Raw genomic sequence first — 17,245 nt, forward strand, 5'->3', positions numbered from 1 at the left:
CTCTAAATTGGGCATTATATCCATATTTCCATTTGGGGAGTTATCTTTTTTATTGAAATGCTGATCAAATGAACCACTTCTTACTCATGCACATAGGCACATAACTGTGTAGTATGTGCAGTAGCAATACAAAGAATGTGGAATATTAATCTGAACTGTAAAAATATAGATTAGGACTGAATGACTCTAATCCTTTCGTTTTTGGTTTTGTTTTTTTTTCATTTAAGTGAGTTCTTTTTGTTTGTTTCTTTTCATTGCAAATACTACCTAATGCTGTTAAAATATTTCTCCTGCCTCTTTCCATTCTGTTTTTAGTTTTCTTAAATATCCTTAATTTTTTTTTATAGTTTTGAATTTACTCTAGAGAAAGTCTAAAACTTGTCAAAGGAAAACTGTTATAAATTTAATATGAGTGGAATTCATTTTGATAGCTTTAGGATTTGAAGGTTTTTAATTTCTAGACTTTTCACAGGGAAAAAGAAAACCCTTCTAAAATATATTTTCTCATAAGTAATTGTGTTATTTGAAAAACAATTTAGAGCATGTCGGTTTTAACAGGAAAGGATTTGTTTCTGGCTTTTTCTCTGTCATTCAAGAATGGTTGTATTTTTATTTTGTCTTCTTTTGGGTGGGATGTCATTTGACAAATTTAAAAAAGCATGATATGCTCTATTTGTTTTGCCACGACTTCCAAAGAGCTTAGAGATAAATTTAGGGTTTGTTTTTATCCATGTATTCTTTGCTCTTTCAACTTATAATGGTTTTTAGGTCATTGTCCTTTTATCCTTTTTGGAAGTATGGGCAAAAGATAAATAAATATACATGTATGTAAGTATATATATATATATATATATGTATATACACACACACATACATACATAAGTTCAGTCACATACTTTGTAAACATGCTATTTTAAACTTTTTTTTAGCCAACAAATGGAATCTTCTTGAGCATGTTTCTAATTGTTTTACCATTGGAATCCATGGCTCATGGTCTCTTCCATGAATTGGGTAACTGTTTAGGAGGAACATCTGTTGGATATGCTATTGTGATTCCCACCAACTTCTGCAGGTACAGTAACCTAGTTTATTTAGTAATAGCTACTTGACTCTTAAATACTTGTATGAATATAAGATGATAGCTCATTTTTTCAAAACTGTAATATTCTCAAAATATAATCTCTTGCATTTTTTAATTTATTCCAAATGTTTAAAAACTTATCTATTCTGAGTAACAATATAATCTTAAACATTCAATTAAAACTTTTTGATAAATGTGATTAGCTTGTATTTTAACTAAAAATCAGAAAATATACTTTGTTTTTAGAGAAGGATATCTTGTTTAAGAAAATGTCCTATGAAACAACATGGTGAAGTATTATAGAATGTACACTGGCCCTGAGCATCCTAAATTCTAGTTCTGTGTTACCTTGGGTAAACCATAACTTCTCTGAACTTTAGTGTCTTTATCTAAAATGCAAACAATAGGAGTTCGCATCAGGGAGCAATGGAAACAAATCTGAATAGGAACCATGAGGTTGCTGGTTCGATCCTTGGCCTCACTCAGTGGGTTAAGGATCCCGTGTTGCCACGAGCTCTGGTGTAGGTCTCAGACGCAGCTTGGATCTGGCGTTGCTGTGGTTGTGGCACAGGCCGGCCATTGTAGTTCTGATTAGACCCCTAGCCTGGGAACCTCCATATGCTGCGGGTGTGGCCCTAAAAAGCAAAAATGAAATAAAATACAAACTATCATTCTGCCCATAGCAGAGGAATGGTATGAAGAGCTAATGAGAATATGAATTTAAAAACACTGTCCACTAGAAAATGTCATATAAATACTAGGAATTCAGAAACAATGGCAATGAAGTTACATGTTCAATTCCAGTTTTATTTCATAATAATTTTGAACCCAAATGTATGGCAAATCTTTTGAATCTGTAAGTATTGCCAAATTTTTACTTTTATTTTATAGTTAAGTACCTTTGAAATAGAAAAAAATAATTCCTTGCCATTAATGAATTCTGATGACCAAATAAGTATTCATTGTGATTTCCTTGGCGGGGTGGGGGAAGACTTGAAATCAAGTTTTTATATGATTTCAAATATTTGACATAAAAATACGAAATAGACTATTTGTAGTAAATATTTTCTTCCATATTAAAGGCTTGATTAAAAAGTTGAAGATTCTCATGAGAAGTAAAAGAAATACATTTAAAAGTATCCCATAGAGTAAGATGTGATAACTCTGCAGAAAGAACATGTGGAAATAGTAATTTGCACAGTTAGATTTTTATTCCATTATAATTTTTGATTATGTGTTGTTTATTCTTTTGCTTTTTTGTAGCTATCAAATGACACAAATATGGGACAAAATGTTTTATTCTTTTGATGAAAATTTTATAGTATTGATAATATATGAAACAAAATTTTCAAACTTCCTAGCAGAAATCTTGTTTCTGGATAGAAGTATTGATTTTTTTCTTCCTCAAAATTGATTTGGTTCTGTAGTTTAAGACTTGATTTATCATCTTGACTAGACTACTGTTTTGCATTTTTGCATGTGTTCTGGGATCAGGTCTAAGTCTACAATTAGTATTTAGTACATAGTATAAAGCAAGAGACCTAAATTTTAACAATTGTTTTAAACTATCATTTATTAAAAGGTAAGTTCTTTTATCAGTTAGTAAAACCTGAACACAACTTTTTTATTTATTTACTTATTTATTTCTTTGCTTTTTAGGGCCACACCCGCAGCATATAGGGGTTCTCAGGCTAGGGGTCAAATCAGAGCAACAGCTGCCGACCTACACCATAGCCACAGCAACACCTGATCCAAGCCGCATCTGCAGCCTACATCACAGCTCACGGCAATGCCAGATCCTTAACCCACTGAGTGAAGCCAGGGATCAAACTTGCATCCTCATGGATCCTAGTCAGATTCGTTTCCGATGAGCCACAATGGGAACTCCTAAATACAGCTTTATAAAGATTGTCTTTTTCAGTGCAAAATTAAATATAATTTAAAATATTGCTTCCATACTTTGCAAATTTTTTTTCTCAAGGACAAAGTAATTATGATTCCCATCCAAGATGTTCTTGAAACACTTTTGGGGTAAAATTAATACAGTCTTGCTTTTTAAAGTCTTGGTTAATATCTGTCATGTGGAAAGAAGATATGAATAAAGAATGAAGAATAGTACTACCTATATTTGGAGATACTCCTCCAGCTTTCAGTGTGCTTATTATTTTTTTATCAATAAGAAACATAATTTTTAGAAATGAGGCTTTGATTTTCCAAGCTTAATTCTTGGCACTACAGGAAATTTAGGAAAGATTTTTTAAATCCTGCCATTTAGTTTGCAGCAACTTAGAATTCTTAGATAATTTATTATAAACGAAGAATGGGAATGTGACATAGAATGTATACTTCTTAAATATCAAAATAATCTTTTTTTCCCCTCCTTCTTCAGTCCTGATGGTCAGCCAACACTTCTTCCACCAGAACATGTACAAGAGTTAAATTTGAGGTCTACTGGAATGCTGAATGCTATCCAAAGATTTTTTGCATATCACATGATTGAGACATATGGATGTGACTATTCCACAAGTGGACTGTCTTTTGATACTCTGCATTCCAAACTGAAAGCTTTCCTTGAACTTCGGACTGTGGATGGCCCTAGACACGATACATACATTTTGTATTACAGTGGACATACCCATGGTACAGGAGAGTGGGCTCTTGCAGGTAAGTCCACTTGCAGGCAGTTTCACTATTGTGAAGATATACCTATTCATGGAACTCTGTCCGTCACACTGAAACTTTAAGTTTCCAGAATTCTCAATTCCTACTTCACAGTTTACCAAGTATACAAATGACTGTTTTGTTTTCCTTTTCTCTAGCATACTTGTTTAGCATAATTTTAGTAATTGCTAAAGGTTTTCAGAATTATGTTTTGTATTAGAAGGCTTGACTGCTTGACATGAGACTTATAAGTAATTTCCCTTTAAACTATTTTCAGAATTATTAAATATAGTTACATTTTTCAGAAGCTGATTGACTTGCCAGACTAAACTTCTAAGGCTTTAAATCTTGAGGATGTTGATTTCAGTAGTTCCTCACATGTGCAGTTTTATTTATGTTAGAAAACTCACCATGATTTTAAGCAGTAAGTGATATGTTATGGTCGGAGTAGTGCTTAGGACAGGAGAACTTGGTTCTCGCCCTAATTTGCCCCAACAGTGTTTTAAGCAAATTTCTTCTCTCAGTTTCAGTTCTTTCATCTGCATTTAGAGGGAGTAATATTAAACCTCCCTGCTAAGGGAAAGATGAAATTTATATATAAGTTGTTTTGTTGGTCTTCCAAACTAGAATAGAGAGCCTGTAAGTCAAAGGCTTTATTTTATGAATTACTTGCGGTGCCTACAGGAAAGCCTGGCATGTAATAGGAGATACTTAAGTAATAGATAGATGGAATGAATCATTGAATCATGAAAAAAGGGGGGGTAATTTTCTAGTTTAGATTAGAAATGCTTCTTTTAGGAGTTCCATGCGGCTCAGCAGTAATGAACCCAGCTAGTATCCATGAGGATGCGGGTTCCAATCCCTGGCCTTGCTCAGTGGATTGATGCAGGTTCAATCCCTGGCCTCACTCAGTGGGTTAAGGATCTGGCGTTGCCATGAGCTGTGGTGTAGGTTACAGTCATGGCTCAGATCTGGCGTTGCTGTGGCTGTGGTGTAGGCCGGCGGCTGTGGCTCTTATTCGATCCTTAGCCTGGAACTTCCATGTGCCATGGGTGTAGCTCTAAAAATACTAAATAACAATTAAAAAAAAAAATAGTTCTTTTAGACTTAATTATACTCTACTTTTTTTTCTTTAAGATAATTTAGATTTTTACACCACAAACACAAACAATAATCATAAAGTATAAGAAGATATTCATATCAAAGAAAAATATAAACAGAAGCATTACAGAGCACCAATATAAGAATTCCACAGAAAAGGAAACAAACTCCAGGATTAAAATAGAGATGATGTCAAACCATCATGGTCTCACTAATTTCATTCCAGATTGGTGATGAAGGTTTTGTCATAAAAATACTTTTATAATTTTTTGAATTTGCTAATAAGTATTGAGTAACTCAATGGCTGTCTAGAAGGAGTAAAGGCAAATTAGTACTTGGTACATTTGAAGCACAGCTACTCTGCTTGGTACTTTTTACACATTATTAGATTTAATTCTTTGAGGTAAATACTATCACTTCTATGTTCATTTTTCAAAGGATGAAATGAAAGCCAGTGGTCAGACTACTACTTAGTGATGAAACCATGATTCAAGCCCACATCAGCTTGACCCCTAAAATCCCATACATACATGAGTACACACGCACACACCCCCACACTGTGCCATGTTGCCACCAAAGGTGAAAACCATGGAGGTAAAGAAACGTTCTAGTTAAGTAGGTATTTTGTTAGCATGGTAAACCCATTTTTCAAATACTGTGGTGTAGAGGAAGCTAGTCAACATTAAATCTACTTCAACAGTTTGTAAAATCATTTACTTGACCTATAATTTTTTAATAACACCATGTATAAAATAACTTTTTAACCTTTAAAGATATTTTAATTCCAGGTGAAGTATAGCATTCTGTATACTTTAGAGCACAAGGGAAAAAGTTCTAGTCAATTCAAAAATCTTTACAGAAATAAATATCAGACCTAAAGCAGGGAAAACTATGGCAGTGCTTATAATAATAAAATATTCCCAAATCAAATAGGGAGAAAAAAGGCTTAATTTTGATGGTCTTACATATATCCATAGTTTTCAGTTATATAAGAAAGTAATTTTATTTATTTATTTATTTATTTATTTTGTCTTTTTGCTATTTCTTGGGCCGCTCCCGCGGCATATGGAGGTTCCCAGGCTAGGGGTCAAATTGGAGCTGTAATCTCTGGCCTATGCCAGAGCCACAGCAACGCGGGATCCGAGCCGCGTCTGCAACCTACACCACAGCTCACGGCAACACTGGATCGTTAACCCACTGAGCAAGGGCAGGGACCAAACCCGCAACCTCATGGTTCCTAGTCGGATTCGTTAACCACTGCGCCACGACGGGAACTCCAGAAAATAATTTTAAAAGCACCATTTTAAACATTTATTAACATAAATGTTTTTCTACAGGTGCATTTTCTTAAATCTTTTAAAACTTATTTCAACTATCTAAAGATAGCTTTGGAAATAAATTCTAGATGTTCAGATTTACTGATATTTTTATTAGATTTTTCTTTTCCTGGGAAAAGTAACAGACACCAAGATAAATAGCATATATGTTAGAGTTCCTAAATTTTTATTCACTATGAGTTAAGAATAATTTATGAAGACCTAAACTTTAAAGTAGCATTCTATTTTAGGTAAATATTTAGCAGTTACATTCTGCAGTGGTATCTTTATGACATTTTTGGAAGTATGTCATTAATAAGTTGACCATTATAGAATTCTTCTATTAGCCAGGAAGATTTGTTCCTGTATTATGTAACTTTTTTTGTGAGAGACTTTGTTGTAAAAGTAGAAAACAAACAAGAAAACAATGGAGAAAGCATAGCTTGACAAGCCTCCCCTTTCCCAAGGGAAATAGGTTTTCTCCCATAATTTAGCAACTATATACTCCCCCACAGCCTGAGGCACCTGGCCCATTTGCAAGTTAAACCAGACCCATAGGCTGAGCCCTCTTTACAGTCAGTTCTTGGGCCTGCCTGAGATGGCCCTTGAAGGTTAATTCTATCTCAGAAATATTGTTAAGCACCCCTGCTCTGAAGAAAATGCTTTAATTCATTACAATCCAAGTGACAGAACTCTAAGCTCTAAAAATGTATTAGTAAGTATCTTTCTAAAAACCTCTTAAATAGAAACATCATGACTGGATTTTCTGTGAGCTAGAAAGTTAAGAGCAGGTCCAGAACTTATTGAGAAAGAGAATCTGTATGTGCCCTTTATCCCATACTTTTACTCACAGTACTTCCTAGAATATGTAGTCTTCTTACATATATGAGGTTTCATAATATAGAACCTGATAATTTTGCCTCTTTTCTTCAAGGTAAAAAACAATTATGGTAATAACAAGAGAGAAATAAATGAAAAAATGGAGATGAACCTTTAAAGCAGTTTATCACAGATAAACAAAGCCTTTAAAAAGCAGTCTCAAACTCTTGAACTGCATCAGATGGCTGTTATCTGAGATAAATGTAAGTACTTTGCATCTGGGCCAAAAACCAAGTGCAACATAGAATCTATTCATAGGAGAAAGTGGAGCAAAACAAAACAAGAGAAGAGAAATAGTGTAAAAGACTTTAATGCTGCTTTAAGTCTCTAGTTGATATCTAAAGAGCATGTATATAAGAGAATTAGTATAGAGGGGTAAAGAATATTTATTTAAACAGTTGTGGAAGGCAAGTTAGACAATGATGTTATGTGACAGATGGAATTTGTATAACTCTTGTAATCTATGTCATCCTCTCATGTCCAGAGAAGTTTAATAAAACTGGCAGTAATGAAAAGTGAGCTTGATGTCTTTAAAAAGATATCTCTGGAGGTCTTTGTGAAGCAATACATTAGTAATATGTGAAGAACATTAAAATAGTGCCTCTGAGATTATATGCACGTTACGAGCAATTCATGAAACAAATTTTTCATTGTCACAATCTTAAGATCTGGCAGGCTGATGAATAAAAGAGTACTAATTATTCATAAAGAATGTGATACACCTGGCTTCAGAGGTCATATTATTTAATGACCTAAAGATTCTAAAGGATTCTTTCTCTCCAAATTGTCAGTTTGATAGTTTAACAAAGAGAATGACTGCTTTTGATAGAAATATATATTTTGAAGCCAGATTATTGGAGCTTGTATTAATAAATTGTAGCATATTTTTTTTTTAGTTATAAAAGCAAAATATACTCAATGCAAAAATTTTGGAAAATAATAAAGTATAACAAAAACCACCTGAAATCCAAACACCCAGAAATAACTATTGCTATTACATTACAAATGTAAAATTCATTGTTAGTTCTCAGGCCTTTGCAAAAACAGGTGGCAGACTGGATTTGACTCCAAGCCATAATATCCTGCCCCTAATGTAGAGCAGCTTTGCTGTATAATTTTAATTTTGTTCACTAAATTTAATTTTGTTCACTAAATTTAATTTTATAAAATAATAATGTGATTGACAGGATGATTAGGGGTTCAGGGTTTTCTGTTTGTTTTTTACCTGAAGCTGAAAGTGTTTTCTGGTTTTAAAAATTCTTCTAAAAAGATATTTTGAAAGGCAGGCTCCTTCTATGTTTTTGTTTTTGGGGGGGTTGTTTTACTTACATATTTAATTTTAAGAATTTAAAGAAAATACACTTAAAAAAAGAAAGAAGAAAGGAGAAACATAGAATCAACTGGAAAACAAGGTTTAAAATGGCAAGAAATATGTATTTATCAATAAGTACCTTAAATGTCAATGGACAGAATGCTCCAATCAAAAGACATAGAGTGGCAGACTGGATTAAAAAACAAGACCCTGAAATACGCTGCCTATGAGAGACTCACCTTAGGGCAAAGGACATACATACATTGAAAGGGAGGGAATGGAAAAAGATGTTTCATGTGAATGGAAAAGACAGGAAAGCAGGAATTGTAATACTCATATCACACAAAATAGACTTAAAACAAAGGCCATAAAGAAAGATAAAGACACCATTTAATGATAAAAATCAAAATTCAAGAAGAGGATATTACACTCGTCAATATACATGCCCCTAATATAGGAGCACCCAAATACATACTAACAAACATAAAAGGAGAAAGCAATGGAATACAGTAATAAGTAGGAGACTTTAACATCCCACTCACATCAGTGGACAGATCCTCTAGACAGAAAATCAGTAAGGTGACAGAGACCCTAAATGACACAATAGAAAAATTAGACTTAATTGACATTTTCAGGACATTACAGCCAAAAAAAATCAGAATATACATTGTTTTCAAGTGCGCATGGAACGTTCTCGGGATTGACGACATACTGGGACACAAAAATAACCTCAACAAATTTAAGAGTAGAGAAATTATTTCAAGTATCTTCTCATGAAACTAGAAACCAACCCCAGGAAAAGAAATGAGAAAAAACTGACTAGATAAAGACTAAACAACACGCTACTAAAAAGCAATACATCAACAAGGAAATCAAATGGGAAATTTAAAAGTACGCCAAGACAAATGATGAAAACACAACCATTTAAAATCTATGGGATGCCACAAAAACAGTGCTTAGAGGGAATTTCATAGCAACACAAGCCTTCCTCAAAAAAGAAGAAAAATCTCAAGTGAACAACTTAACCCACCACCTAATTAGAAAAAAAGAAGAACAAACAAAACCTAAAATCAGCAGAAGAAAGGAAATCATAAAGATCAGAGAGGAAATCAATAAAATAGAGATTCAAAAAAAAAAAAAATAGGAAAAAAAATCAGTAAAACCAAGAGCTGGGTCTTTGAAAGGGTAAACAAAATTGACGGGAAACTTCTGGCAGACTCACCAAGAAGAGGAAAGAAAGAACTCGACATAATAAATGAAAAAGGATAAATCTCAATGGATACTGCAGAAATACCACAAAAAAAAAAAAAAAAAAAAAAAAAAAAAAAAAAACAGAGAATACTGTGAATAATTTTATGCCAACAAATTTGACAACCGAGAAGAAATGGACAACTTTCTAGAGACATTCATCCCACCAAAACTTAATCAAGAAGAAATAGATCAGAAGTTCCCACTCTGGCTCAATGGTTAACAAATCCAACTAGGAACCATGAGGTTGCGGGTTCAATTCCTGGCCTTGCTCAGTGGGTTAAGGATCTGGCAATGTCGTGAGCTGTGGTGTAGGTCACAGACAAGGCTCGGATCCCGAGTTGCTGTGGCTCTGGCATAGGCCAGTGGCTACAGCTCCGATTTGACCCCTAGCCTGAGAACCTCCATATGTTGCGGGAGTGGCCCTAGAAAAAGCGAAAAGACAAAAACAAAAAAAGAAGTAGATCAATTGGACAGACCAGTCACTAGAAATGAAATTGAATATGTTATACAAAACAACACTCCCCACAAACAAAAGTCAAGGACCAGATCACAGGTGAATTCTGCCAAACATACAAAGAAGAACTAATACTCATCCTTCCTAAACTTTTCCAAAAGGTTGAAGAAGAAGGAATAATCCCAAAGACATTTTATGAAGCCACCATCAATCTAATACCAAAATCAAAGTTACTACCACAAAAGAAAATTATAGGCCAAAATCCTTGATGAATATAGATTCAAAATTTCTCAACAAAATTTTAGCCAGCCGAATCCAGCAACACATAAAAAAGATCATATACCACGACCAAGTGGGATTCATCCCAAGTTTACAAGGATGGTTCAACATATGCAGATCAATCAATGCCATACACCACATTAACAAAAGAAAAGAATAGACTTGGAGGAAAGACTTGTGGTTTCCAGGGGAGACGGGGAGGAAGTGGGATGGACTGGGAATCTGGGGTTAATAGAGGCAAACTATTGCCTTTGGAATGGATAAGCAATGAGATCCTGCTGTGTAGCACTGGTAACTATATCTAGTCACTTATGATGGAGCATGATATGAGAAAAAGAATGTATATATGTGTGTGTGACTGGGTCACCTTGCTGTACAGTAGAAAATTGGCAGAACACTGTAAACCAGCTATGATGAAAAAAATAAAAATCATTAAAACCCTCAGAAGTCAAAAGCCACATGATCATCTGAATAGACGCAGAAAAAGCATTTGACAAAAAAAATCCAACGTCCATTCATAAAAACTCTTACCAAAGTGGGTATAACATAATAAAAGCCATTTATGACAAACCCACAGCCAGTATGCTACTCAACAGAGAAAAGCTGAAAGCCTTCCCACTAAAATCTGGAACAAGATAAGGATGCCCACTCTCACCACGTTCATTCAACACAGTATTGTTAATCCTAGCCACAGCAATCAGACAAACGAAAGAAATAAAAGGTATCCAAATAGGAAAAGAAGTGGTAAAATTGCCACTCTATGCAGATGACAGATACTATATATAGAAATAGAAAACTCTAAGGACTCCACACAGAAACTGCTGCAGCTGATCAATGAATTCAGCAGAGTAGCAGTACACAAGATTAACATTGAGAAATCAGTTGGATTTCTGTATTAGAAAAGGAATATAAAAATACCTTTTAAAATTGCATCCCAAAAAATCAAATACCTAGGAATAAACCTAACTAAGGCGGTAAAAGACTTACATGCTGAGAACTATAAAACACTTATCAAGGAACTTAAAGAGGATGTAAAGAAATGGAAAGATATTCCATGCTCCTGGATTGCAAAAATTAATATTGTAAAAATGGTCATACTACCCAAAGCAATCTATAGATTCAAGGTAATCCCTATCAAATTACCCATGTCATTTTTCACAGAACTAGAACAAACAATCCAAAAGTTTATATGTAACCATGAAAGACCAGAATTGCCAAAGCAATCCTGAGGAACAAAAACCAAGCAGGCGGCATAACTCTCTCAGACTTCACACGATATTACACAGCTACAGTGTAAGACAGTGTGGTACTGGTACCAAACAGACATACCAACCAACAGACCCGAATAGGGAACCCAGAAATAAACCCAGATACCTATGGTCAATTAATCTTTGAAAATGAGGCAAGAATATAAAATGGGCAAAAGACAGTCTCTTCAGCAGGTGGTGCTGGGAAAACTGGACAGCCACATGTAAATCAATGAAACTAGAATACACTCTCATACCATGCACAAAAATAAACTCAAAATGGCTTAAAGACTTAAAGATGAGACAAGACACCATAAAACCCATAGAAGAGAACATAGGCAAAACATTCTCTGACATCAACCTTAGAGATGTTTTCTCAGGTCAGTCTCCCAAAGCAACAGAAATAAAAGCAAAAATAAACCAATGAGACCTAATCAAACTGACAAGCTTTTGCATAGCAAAGAAAACAATTTTAAAAAAAAGCCTACAAATGGGAGAAAATAGTTTCAAATGATGCAACTGATAGGACTTAATCTCCAAAATATACAAACAACTCATACAACTCAACAGCAAAAAAAGAAACAATGCAGTTGAAAAAAGGGCAGAGGACCTGAATAGACATTTCTCCAAAGAAGATACACAGATGGCCAACAGATACTGAAAAAATGATCAACTTCACAAATTATTAGAGAAATGCAAATCAAAACTACAATAAGGTGCCACTTCACCCTGGTCAGAATGCTCATCATTAGTAAGTCTACTAATAACAAATGCTGGAGAGGGAGTGAAGAAAAGGGTACCCTCTCACTGTTGATGGCAATGTAAATTGGTATAACCGCTATGGAAAACAGTATAGAGGTATCTTGGAAAACTAAAAACACAACTACCATATGACCCAGCAATCCCACTCTGGGGCATATGTCCAGACAACACTTTCATTGAAAAAGATACAACATGCCCCCTTTTGTTCATAGCAGCACTATTCACAATAGTCAAGGTAGGGAAACAACCTAAATGTCCACTGACAGATGAATGGATTAAGAAGATGTGGTATATATACACAATGAAATACTACTCAGCCATAAAAAAGAACAAAAGAATGCCATTTGCAGCAACATAGATGGAACTAGAAACAGTAATTATACTAAGTGAGGTAAGTCAGAGGGGAAAGACAAAAACCATATGATATCACTTATATCTGGAATTTAATATATGACACAAATGAACCTTTCTATCGTAAAAGAAACTAACTCATGGAGAACAGACTTGTGGTTGCCAAGGGGAATGGGGAGGGAATGGGAAGGCCTGGGAGTTTGAGGTTAGTAGATGCAAACTATTACTTTTGTAGTGGATGAGCAATGAGATCCTGCTGTATATTACAGGGAACTATATCTAATTACTTGTTATGGAACATGATGGAAGATAGAAAAAGAATGTGTATATATATATATGATTGGGTCACTTTGCTCTACAGCAGAAATTTACGGACAATTGTAAATCAACTGTAATTTTAAAAAAGTACACAAAAGAGTCTTCTTAGTAAGAGATGTCAGAAATTCTTGCTGTACTGAATTTTCTTTTCTTCTCAGGTGGAGACATACTACGCCTTGACACACTTTTAGAATGGTGGCGAGAAAAGAATGGTTCCTTCTGTTCCCGACTCATTATCATATTAGACAGTGAGAATTCAATTCCTTGGGTGAAAGAAGTGAGAAAAATCAATGACCAGTATATCGCAGTGCAAGGAGCAGAGTTGACAAAGCCAGTAGATATTGAAGAAGCTGACCCGCCACAGCTGGGTGACTTTACAAAGGACTGGGTAGAATATAACTGCAACTCCAGTAATAACATCTGCTGGACTGAAAAGGGACGCACAGTGAAAGCAGTGTATGGCGTGTCAAAACGGTGGAGTGATTACACCCTGCATTTGCCAACAGGAAGTGATGTGGCCAAACACTGGATGTTACACTTTCCTCGTATTACATATCCACTAGTGCATTTGGCAAATTGGTTGTGTGGTCTGAACCTCTTTTGGATCTGCAAAACTTGTTTTAGGTGCTTGAAAAGATTAAAAATGAGTTGGTTTCTTCCTACTGTGCTGGACACAGGACAAGGCTTCAAACTTGTTAAATCTTAATTTGGAACCCAGAGTGGAATATTACTGAGAGTACGTACTACCAGTTATCGCTAACTTGCCATTTTTTTGTATATTTTTATTTGTAAAAAAAAAAAAAAAAAAAAATCTTGCTACTTCTGTTGTGTTCTCATTTTATCTTTTCTCAAGTAATTATGGTGTATGTAAGGTGTTGGAAATAAGCATTATTTTGTACTAAAAGTATGTAGGGAGTCACAGATGCTGACTTTGTACATGTATAAGAGATGTTAAAAATAATTACAATGCACTTTGAGGAATGTTTGCATATGCCTCTGATTAGAAAGGAGACCCTTGTCTCTGCTCTGCAGTGGCCAATGAAGAATTACTGATGCCTTATTTTCTAGGCATAGATTAGAGAATGTAAACCGGACAATTTGTTTACTGTTATATAAGAAAACTACCAATTTGCTTATAGAAGATTATTTTTTGTGAACAGTAGGTTTGGGTCCAAGACCATTTGAAGCATTACAGACTCTTTCATAGAAAAGGAAAAAAGGAAGAAGTCTGCTTAAAATGAATGCAAAATTTGCTTATAGTCCATCACATTTAGATTCTTGGATGTGACCTGTTACCGGTATCACAGAGAAGCCCAAATCACTATTTAGGTCAAAACATTCTTCATGTGGGTAACTGTAAGAAGCTAGAGCCTACACATTGCTCCTTCAAGCCTTGTTGGGGGCCTCTGAAAGCACTGGCAAAGAGTCTTTCTCAGGGTAACAATGTTTTCAGCTACAAATTCGTTCCAGATAAATTGTCTTCCCTTCTAAAATTAGTCTTAGGAAAGAAATCTAGCACGTTGTCATTGATTTAGGCTATTTTCTGTATTCAGAAGCGATTTTAATCTTTTCAGAGTTAATGCTCTGCCATGAAAACTATTTTTCAAATCCTCTTTAGTGGTAACATTTTTTTCAACTGAAGGTCAAAGGATTGGAAACAGGTCATTTTTTTTTTTTTTCTTGTATACATGTATTATGTAAAAAAAAGTATTCGTATTGATGATTTTAGTTCAGCAGAATGGTGTGGTTGAAATTTTTAAAACTTGATTCAGTGTTTTATCTGATTAAAGCAAGCAAGGATCAGAGTATCTCCTAAGAGGTAATTTACCTTCTGTTCCCTTCCAGTAATCCTTACATTCTAAGTTTTCATCTCTGAGAAATAACAAGAAGGGAGAAAAATTACATTAGGGGATAATCTAATCTTTGTTGTTTAAATGGTGTGACTTCTCACCATCAAAAGCCATTTTTCTAGCCTCAGAGAGAGGAAATAATGCCTCTACCATTTTCTACCTGGTGACTTGAAAATTGAAGTTTTAGTTAGGAAGTCACTTAGCGTCAGGGAACTTGTATACCACTATCTATGCAGCATTGTTATATAGTCTGATTATTTCTATGTTTTGAGTATGATTTTCCTAATGTTCTGAATAAAATTTTGTCAAAAATTAATTTTTGACATATAATGTGCAAATAAATAACAGTTGTTCACTATCTGTACTGACAGGGATGGTCACAAAAGTGTTCATGAACTAGAGTTCATGTTTAGTAAGTAGCAGGTTGATTTTTCCAATATTTGGTTACATGTTTATATTAACATCAACCAAATCAAACAGTATAGTGTTTCATTACTATTCATAAATAGTGTAGCAGAAAAGCCAAGTGTTAAAATTATGAGCTTACAGCTACAAGATGTGGTTAAATTAAAATCTCATTTAAATTCCTGAGCAAATTCACTCGAACAAAAGCTTATATCTCTTTACTGAGAAAGCCAAATATAAAAGTATAGCTTACATTCTTTATAAAGTGGTATTAAAATTTTACTAAAAGGCATAATCAAAAGGTAGCAGGACATTTTTTACACTCACAAAGCTAATGGTTTGATGTATATTTTGTATGAAAGTACAGCTGAAAAAGATCTGGATTAAAAATGTGATATGAGCCAATTTACTAAATTTGACAAATTCTCCTACCCAAACAAAAAAGAAACTATAAATAAATGACTCTTAGGAGATGGCATCCTAAATTAAAGATGCCAGTTTTAAAACATGAAAGTAAATGTATATAGAGAAGAAATATTATAAGAAGGACAGATTGGTTACTTTTATCTAAAGATTAAAAAACAGTTCTGGTAATTAATGAGATTAATTTTCTATGGCTTCCATTTTATATATCATATATTTAGGAAGGAGTTACTTGAAGTGATAGAAATTATGTTAGGGCAAAATTTTATCATTCCACTAAAAAGAAATAGATAACATAGAGATGTTTTTCAACGTAATGTTGACTTTGTTTCCTTATATGATACCTTACTAAAACCACAGAAGCAGTCCTGTTTGAAAAATCTTTTTAAGGGAGTTCCCATGTGGCTCAGCAGTTACAAACCCAACCACTATCCACGAGGATGCAGGTTCAATCCCTGGCCTCTCTGAGTGGGTTAAGGATATGACATTGTCATGAGCTGTGGTATAGGTCGCAGATACGGCTTGAATCCTGTGTGGCTGTGGTATAGAGGCAGCTGCAGCTCCAATTTGACCCCTAGCCTGGGAACTTCCATATGCTGTGTGTGTGGCCCTAAAAAGAAAAAAAAAAAAAAACCCAAGACAAAAAAGTGCACATTGTTACATGATAAATTAAGGAGCCAAGTTTTATTCATAACTTTCCAATTATGCTATTATTTCATTCAAATTTTGTTTTAATTTGCTCTGACTAAACTCTTCCTGAGATATTTAGTGTTATCTTTGCATAGTTTTCTATCTCACTCTTAATAAATTTATAGAAAATCCTATAGAAAAGAACTTTTTCAGAACACCATTTTTATGATGAGTGTTTTCATAAGTTATATGCTTTTAAAAAGTTACATTGCTAGTAAAATGCATTTATATTTAATTCATTTGTGAGTACATTTTTTTTTGGAGTAAAACCTTCATTACAATCTATTTGTAACTGTACATTTTGTTTATAAATTTCAGTTTAAATATATTTGCTGTTTTGGATACTACCTTTTTATAGTATTATTTCACACTTAGAGCTTAGTCTCTTTCAAAGTAATGTTTTACATTACCACTCCACAGGTGACATAAAGTTAATATGTATGCCAGATGAAAATAGCTTAATTTAAACATGTGGTCAGGCATATTGATGGTAAATGCTCAAAGAGGTTTGGTTTGGCGGTACTTTTTAATGTTTCCTCCATTGCAAAGTTACTAGACTGTCATCTCTTTTCAGGCAGAGCCTTACACATCCTGGTATTTCAGGTACACAATTACTCAGAAGAGTGCCTTGCTCCTAAGAGGTATGTAAAACAGTATTTTTGACTGAGTGAATGAATTTAGAACCCTAAAGAGAAATTGGAATAACTTGATTGTAAATTATTATATTTCTTGACAGTTTAAGTGGCTATCATTTCAATATCCTCATTAAGAATTACCAAAGACTATCACAGAATTAGTGAAAGGAAAACAAATCTCACATTTGTAGTTAAAGAGCAATAAAGGTCAAGATTAGGGAAGGGAAAAC

At 34.2% G+C, this 17,245-nt stretch overlaps 1 protein-coding gene across 5 annotated transcripts in view; it reads left to right on the plus strand.

The window, feature by feature from the left end:
• The window catches only part of TMEM168 (transmembrane protein 168), a 31,376-nt gene extending 16,172 nt beyond the window's left edge, over window positions 1-15,204 (plus strand). For 4 of the 5 annotated variants that reach the window (XM_005673235.4, XM_085005755.1, XM_085005756.1 and 1 more), the window contains 3 exons: window positions 930-1,072; window positions 3,471-3,745; window positions 13,171-15,204. In XM_005673235.4, coding sequence (XP_005673292.1) covers window positions 930-1,072; window positions 3,471-3,745; window positions 13,171-13,718 — 966 coding nt within the window. In that variant the 3' untranslated portion in view covers window positions 13,719-15,204. The remainder of the gene's footprint in view (window positions 1-929; window positions 1,073-3,470; window positions 3,746-13,170) is intronic. The other variant, XR_014834202.1, reaches the window with a different exon arrangement.
• The last annotated feature ends 2,041 nt before the right edge of the window (window positions 15,205-17,245 follow it).

Source organism: Sus scrofa, chromosome 18, assembly GCF_054392235.1.
Source record: "Sus scrofa isolate SSC_HxYL_T2T_F1_AM1 chromosome 18, Sscrofa_HxYL_maternal_Yorkshire_Landrace_v2.0, whole genome shotgun sequence".
In the NCBI taxonomy this organism is placed as follows: domain Eukaryota; kingdom Metazoa; phylum Chordata; class Mammalia; order Artiodactyla; family Suidae; genus Sus; species Sus scrofa.